At 40.4% G+C, this 7,520-nt stretch overlaps 1 protein-coding gene and 1 pseudogene across 1 annotated transcript; one reads left to right on the top strand and one right to left on the bottom strand.

The window, feature by feature from the left end:
- Window positions 1-844: 844 nt before the first annotated feature.
- LOC112927812 (mitochondrial import inner membrane translocase subunit Tim9 pseudogene) lies at window positions 845-1,123 on the bottom strand (annotated as a pseudogene).
- Window positions 1,124-2,405: 1,282 nt separating this feature from the next.
- On the top strand, window positions 2,406-3,353 carry LOC112928018 (olfactory receptor 1L4). The gene has a single exon (XM_026009591.1). The coding sequence runs from the start codon at window positions 2,421-2,423 to the stop codon at window positions 3,351-3,353; it is 933 nt and encodes a 310-aa protein (XP_025865376.1). The 5' UTR covers window positions 2,406-2,420.
- Window positions 3,354-7,520: the final 4,167 nt, after the last annotated feature.

Below are 7,520 nucleotides of genomic sequence, written 5' to 3'. Positions count from 1 at the left end.
TAAAATATTGAATCTTCTTTTTGTAGAAATATAGTACCTCTATAGTGTCTCCATTTATTTAGATATCCTTTTGTGTTCTGTTACACTTTCTTCAGACAGATCTTTCTCATTTCTTTTTACTTTTTTCTATCAGATTTATTCCCAAATATTTTTTAAACTTTTTTTTGGAAGAAAACAATTTTTTAAAAGATTTTATTTATTCACTTGAGAGAAAGAGAGAGAGCATGCAAGAGAGAGCACAGCAGGGGGAGGAGCAGAGAGAGAAGGAGCAGCAGACCCCATACACACACACCCCAAGCAGGGACCCTCACAGGAAGGGCTATTCTGGGATTAGGACCTGAGAGGACCAGACGCTTAACCAAAAGAGCCACTCAGGTACCTCTAGTTTATTATTTTTTTTAAAGATTATTTATTTATTTATTTGAGAGTGGGCTGGGAAAAAATCTGAAGCAGATTCTACACTGAGCGCAGAGCCCAAGGTGGAGCTCAATCCCATGACTAAGTGTGAACTCATGACTTGAACCATAACCAAGGGTCAGATGCTTAATCACCTGAGCCACCCAAGCACCACAAAACAATGATTTATTTTTTTAATGAAGTTACCAAGCTGCTGAATCTTAAGGCCTCAACAAATGTTGCACCTTAGTATTTTCATTGAACAATAAGACCTTCTATCTTGATTTCCTGGGAAATAGCAATTTTGTTTCTTTAGTTGTTTCCATATCCTGAACAGCCATGGCAAATGGTTTAGCATGGTGGCTACTGCTTTGAGGGGATTTTAAGCAGATGAATTCTCTTTTCCCTCATAACAGCTGCTGGAATTCATCAAAAGTTCATCCATCCATCAAGACTTCTCTATCCTGGTGGGCCAGAATCCTGCTTTGGCTGCCAGGGCTTCAATCAGCTAAATATGATATTCCTGAAATTTCATGGATATACTTTGTGTCACTTTTAAATATTTCCATAAGCAATGTTCTGAACAGATGATCTCCTCAGGTTTTACTTCTCTTGTTATGAAGTCTTTAACAAAGTCCAAAAAGTAGATTGCTATAAATTTATTGTAGGTTTCAAGAAAATCATTAAACTGTTTGGTCTGATCAGATTCTGGTAATTGTGCTGCCATATGCTTTTGGTATGTTTATACCTTTTCTAATGTATGAGTTTCCCAATTTTTTTGGAAAATTAGTTCTCCAAACTTTGTTTGAATGTCTCCAATGAGGCCTGATTTCTTACTGGAGCATAGGCTCTCATATCCTATACCCATGAGAGGCTGGGAGGCTTCCTGACAATCCAAGTATAGACAGAGAGTCTGGGTCAGGATAAGTGCTACAGTGGCTAGATGGTTAGACTTTCTTGCCATGGCCAAAGGAAATTTTTTACTCCACTATATTTTTCTACTGCGGGGTAAATATTAATATTTGTATGGTTATCTTATACCTAGCCACGTTGATAAATCTTCATAGTTTAAACGCTCTCAGATGAGTACCTTGGATTTTCCTAGATAGCCAAACAAGTCAACTAAAAAATAATGGCAAGTGAAATATTATGCCTCTTTCATTATTTTTGCTTTTTCACTGGCTTCACTACCATCTGAGTACTATAGCTTAATAGTGGTAACAGAGGCCGTCGTTGACTTGTCTTTGCCCTAATTGGTGGAATGGGATGCTTATATTCAAAGTTTTCTAGACAGGTATTATTTAAAAGTGTAGAATGAAGGCTCCACAGGTATTTAGTCAGAAATTTCATTTATATAAAGACATTCCATGGGCAAAGAAGAGAAAAAAACCTAAGGAGTTGCTGAAGATACAAATGAAAAAGAATCTCTAGAAAGAGAAATTGAGAAACTCAGACAAATTAGACTAGCAGAATTTCCTTTAAAAAAATTATGCTGAGTAAAATAAGTCAATCGGAAAAGGACAAACGTTATATGGTCTCATTCATTTGGGGAATATAAATATTAGTGAAAGGGAATAAAGGGAAAGGAGAGAAAATGAGTGAAAATATCAGTGAGGGTGACAAAACATGAGAGACACCTAACTCTGGGAAATGAACAAGGGGTAGTGGAAGGGGAATTGGGCGGGGGGTTGGGGTGACTGGGTGATGGGCACTGAGGGGAGCACTTGGCGGGATGAGCACTGGGTGTTATGAACTCCAATAAAAATTTTTTTTAAATTTACCTAAGGACACATGGAAAAATATTAGTGTCTCATGTAGAAAGCAGCTTAGAATTTTCTTATTTTTGTCTTATTGGATTTTACTCCCTCTTTCTAGATTTTCTTGAAATAAATACTCTTTAAAATCAGAACAAATATTAATGAGCATTTTTATGACCTGGAAATTAGGGAAGAATCTGACTTGATGAAGTTGCCCTTCACATCTCTCCAACTGCTTCTCCACACCCCATCCACAAAGGCACAGACATGGAAACAAAAAACTATAGCAGCGAATCAGGCTTTGTCCTCCTGGGCATCTCTTCCAGTCCTCAGCTACAGAAACCACTCTTTGCCATCTTCCTCATCATGTACCTGGTCACTGTCGTGGGCAATGTACTCATCATCTTGGTTATCCAGTCTGACTCCCGACTCCATACTCCTATGTACTTTTTCCTCAGCAACTTGTCCTTCACAGATATCTGCTTCACAACAGTGATTGTGCCCAACATGCTGGCAAACCTACTATCAGAGACCAAGGTTATCTCCTTTGTGGGCTGCCTGATCCAGATGTATTTCTTCATGGCCTTTGCAAATACTGACAGTTACCTTCTAGCCTCTATGGCCATAGATAGGCTGGTAGCCATCTGCAACCCCTTCCACTATGAAAGGGTCATGAACCCACGGCGTTGTCTCCTCATGCTGCTGGGCTCTTGCACCATCTCCCACCTGCACTCCCTGCTCCGAGTGCTACTCATGTCCCGCCTGTCCTTCTGTGCCTCTCATGTCATTAAGCACTTTTTTTGTGATACCCAACCTGTACTAAAGCTATCCTGCTCTGACACATCCTCCAACCAGATTGTGGTCATGACTGAGACCCTGGCCGTCATCACAACCCCCTTCCTGTGCATCCTCTTCTCCTATCTGCGAATCATCATCACTGTGCTCAGAATTCCCTCTGCAGCTGGGAAGTGGAAGGCCTTCTCTACCTGTGGCTCCCACCTCACTGTAGTGGCTTTGTTCTATGGGAGTGTCATCTATGTCTACTTTAGGCCCCTGTCCATGTACTCAGTGGTGAAGGACCGGGTAGCCACAATTATGTACACAGTAGTGACACCCATGCTGAACCCCTTCATCTATAGCCTGAGGAACAAAGATATGAAGAGGGGTTTGATTAAATTAAGGGACAGAATTCACTCATAGAAAGAGCAAATAGAGAGTGCTTGGGTGGCTCAGTCAGTTAAATGCCTGCCTTCGACTCAAGTAATAATCCCAAGGTCCTGGGATCATGCCCTGCATTGGGCTCCCTGCTCTGAGGGGAGCCTGCTTTTCCCTCTTCCTCCGCCTGCCACTCCCCCTGCCTATGCGTTTTCTCTTGCTCTGTCAAAATAAATAAATAAAATATTTTTAAATAGAAAGAGAAAATAAATGGAACACTATCATTAGGAGGTGACCTAAGGGATGATCACATTATCTTTCCCATCTACCCATTTGTCACATGGCACCCAAAGAGATCATAAAAGGTATTGTGGAAAGCAGTAAGAGCCTTGACTGGAAGCTAGAACAGTTAGTTTCTATCAACGACATTGACCAATTACATGTGCAATCCCAGGACAAGTACTGACTGAATCCACATTTCAGGGAAAACATTTCTGCCAGCTATATAAATAAAGTATCTTGAAGTGGAATGAAGCTATGCCTCTTCTATGGATTTGACTTTCTCTATTACTCAAGAAAGTACAAAGTCCTATTGGTTTTGAGAATAAGAAATACAGGAATTTGGTAGGAAATTGGGAAAGATTTCTTGGAATAATGACCTAAGATTGTCTTTAAGGATGGATTGATTTTGAAAGATAAAAGTTCAATAGGAAAGGGGCAGATAACTGCAAATAGTTTAAACCACACAAGGGGAAGAGACATAAACACTACAATGTGTTTGAGGGACAGTAGAAGGCCCTGTGAGGCTTGTTTAGTTTAAGAACAGAGAGAATAAGGCTAGAGAGATGAAAGAATCTACAAAGCAGATTGAGTGCCCACTCCAACACCAAGAAGTCCTCACAAAGAAATCTCAGCCCTTGACTACTTTTTTTTCCCTTCCCCCTTGCTTCTGCCTTTGGCCACATGGCCATGATCCTCACTGAAATGCCCTTTTTATCCTGGGGCAAAAAAAGCAATGTGTGTCAGTCAGGATAAGCTAGGTTGTGCTGAGGAAACAAACAATGTCAAAATCCTTGGACCTTGATTATGAAAGATGTATTTCTTATTGACACTGCATGTTTATCACTGAAAAGCATGAGGGTGCTGCTCATCTTAAACAGGGACCAAAGCTGATGGAGTAGACACCATTTTATTTTTTTTAATAAATTAATTTTTATTGGTGTTCAATTTACCAACATACAGAAAAACACCCAGTGCTCATCCCGTCAAGGTAGACACCATTTTAAACACTAATCATGACTCCATCAGAAGTTGAGGAAAACTTGAAGATTTTGCACTGGCATATAAATACTTTGGTCTAGATGTGATTCATGCCACTTGTGGCCACCACTCATTTTCAACAACTAGTCTCACAACCCATCCCAAACACAAGGATCCCAACAGGCACAATTCAACAGTGCATCTGTCTTTTTGTTGTTTTTTTTGTTTGTTTGTTTGTTTGCTTTTATTGGATTTCAATTTGCCAACATATAGCATAACACCAGGGCTCATCCCATCTGTCAAATGGGGACCCAAAATGATTGAATAAATGGATTTAATGACTTCTACACAACACTAATAGCACATGAATACACAAGTGTGAATTTGTTGCTTAATCAATTGTAGCTGATTATCAATTTCAATAACACAAATAACACAAGACTCTATACTGTCTGTGGAGTCCTGCCTAATATATCCTCAAGTTTGAACAACCATTAGCTTGTATTAATCATAAGTTTGCTGAAGACAGGAACTTAACTTGAATATCAGACTTTTGGCCTTAACGATATAACCAGAGGTGTATGGTTGCCTAATGGAACACAGAGATACGTAGGGCCCCACATTAAGACCCCTGCCATTACTGCTACTGTGAACTGTCTAGTGGTCAGGAAGCAACCAGCAATCCAGGAAACAAACTCAAGTTGCACTTGCCTTCATATTGTACAAGCATGCCTGGCTCTTACCACTATCTCTCACTAGTCACTCAACTTTTGGGATGCTGGCCTACAAGGTCTGTACTCTTTCTACTTCCTCTATTCCTGTGCCATAGTTTTAGCCAAGTATATGCAACCACCTTAAAAAGTGAATAATGCCTGGCATATAGGGAATACACAAATTCATTAATTATACCTTCAGTAAATTCTAAACATGAGTCAGTCATTTGGTTCCAGGAAACCAAACATATTTTTTTCTGGGTCCCCTCTGCCTTCAGTCCCAGACTCCTTTTTCTCAACAAGACATAATCACTAAGAAATCAAGGTCTTTGGGGTGCCTGGGTGACTCAGTTGGTTAAGTGTCTGGCATTGTGAGATTGAGTTCACATTGAGCTCCCTCCTCAGTGTGGATCTGCTTGTCCCTCTCCCCCTGCCCCTCTACTATGCTCCTGCTCTTTCTCTCTCTCCCAAATAAATAAAGTCTTTTTTTAAAAAAAGAAATTAAGATACTTTAGGTATAATCCTACAGGTATTCCATAAAATGCATGACAAGTGACTGTGAGATAACATGTTGGCATAAGTTACCAATCTGGCCCCCAGGTTAGTACCCACCTTCTCAGTCATAGCCAGAGTGCTGCTTCTGTCAGAATAGGAGGCATTTTCCACAGGATCTCGTGCTATCCTTCAAAAGGGTAAGGTGATGTTGGCAGGTAGTATTGAAAAATTTAATCAAAGCTTTGCTATCTAAAGGGGCCTCGATGAATGTGGAAATTTGCTAATAAATATTGGTAAGAATGAAATGAATCCCTTCTGAAAGTACATATTATCAGAGCAAAGGTCTAAGGAGGCTTTCTGAACACCTTGCCACGTCAGGTGAGATACTTCTATGTGGCCCTTGGGGGTAGACCTGGAAATCCCTTCACAGCTGCTCCTCCCACCTTATAGATAGATACCTGCAAGGCTGGTGAATGGTGAATACAACAGTGCAATAATACTAGAATCATGTTCTTTAATGAGGAAACTGTGAAAGGAAATATACTGGGTCCTTCTACTGCAAGCTCATTACATATATGTAAATATTGGAGATTTCACTCTACTGAGTTAAGAACAATTATTTCTTTGAACAAGTTCTGCCTACTTATCATAATGAGTGACATAAATAAGGAGAGGTATCAATCATGAATACTGAAGAGGACCTAGATAAGAGTGGAGTATTTTTGACATTGAAGAGTCTGATAGAGAAGGTATTAGCTAAGAAGACAGAAAAGGAGTAGTCAGATAATCCCAAGAGTAGAATTCTCAAGAGATGAGGATATGGATATATAAGCACACACACAGAGCAGAATATCTCCTCCCAGCCAAGCAATCTCCAGGAAATGTCTATCAGCAGAACTTACACATGAAAGAAAGAAATGAGCTAGTTAGGATGAACTTGGTTTGCAATGTTAAAGACAAACACCACTGAGCTTGTCCAGAACCATTGCATTCCCTGAATAGAAAATGTGTTCTGAAGGTCATTGTTTCTGGATATATCAAGAATTTCAGACACATGCCATAAGGTAGTTCTTAGGGGCATACCCAGAAACTCAGATCATCTGAGCCAGAGTCCTACTGATCTGCATCATAGGTAACCCTAGGCTTGCTGCACAAGACACAAATAATCAGAGTTTAATGGAACTGAGGATGTTCAAAAGATGAAGGTGAAACAAGCCAGTTCCCCATTGGCATAAAGAATCTGAGGACCTGGTAAAACTACTTTGACCATCATCAGCTCTCAGACTCCTGCCAGAATACCTTAGGGTTTTTAGATCCCCTTATCCAATCCATCCACCACCAAGCCCTGCCCTAACCCAACAAACACCTGTCCCTTGTTAGGGTGGTGGGATAACTGTTACTTAAATCAGAGGCAGCCTAGCAGTCAGAAACCAGGTAAGGAACCATAAGAAGGGCTCCCACTCCAGCACCAATCTAACAGTGACTCTGGTAAGTCAGAGGACTACTCTGCCTCACTTTGAAGTTGAGGACAGTTGCCCATACACAGGGCCACCCTGGAGCCGCTGTAAACTGAGAATCTGAGATCACGTGGAGCTTGTGAACTGAAGCACTGTACACAACAGAAAAGACTGGATCAGGTGATGGAATAACATCTTTGCATCCCCCCCTTGTAACAATAAAATCATGCCTAGCTATTTTTAAATATATATCTTTCAGTATGTGAGTGAATAAATGAACAATGTTA

This window comes from Vulpes vulpes, chromosome 2 (assembly GCF_048418805.1).
Source record: "Vulpes vulpes isolate BD-2025 chromosome 2, VulVul3, whole genome shotgun sequence".
NCBI classification, from domain to species: Eukaryota; Metazoa; Chordata; class Mammalia; order Carnivora; family Canidae; genus Vulpes; species Vulpes vulpes.
The sequence above is the reverse complement of the archived record's forward strand: the minus strand, read 5'-3'. Positions and strand labels throughout refer to the sequence as shown.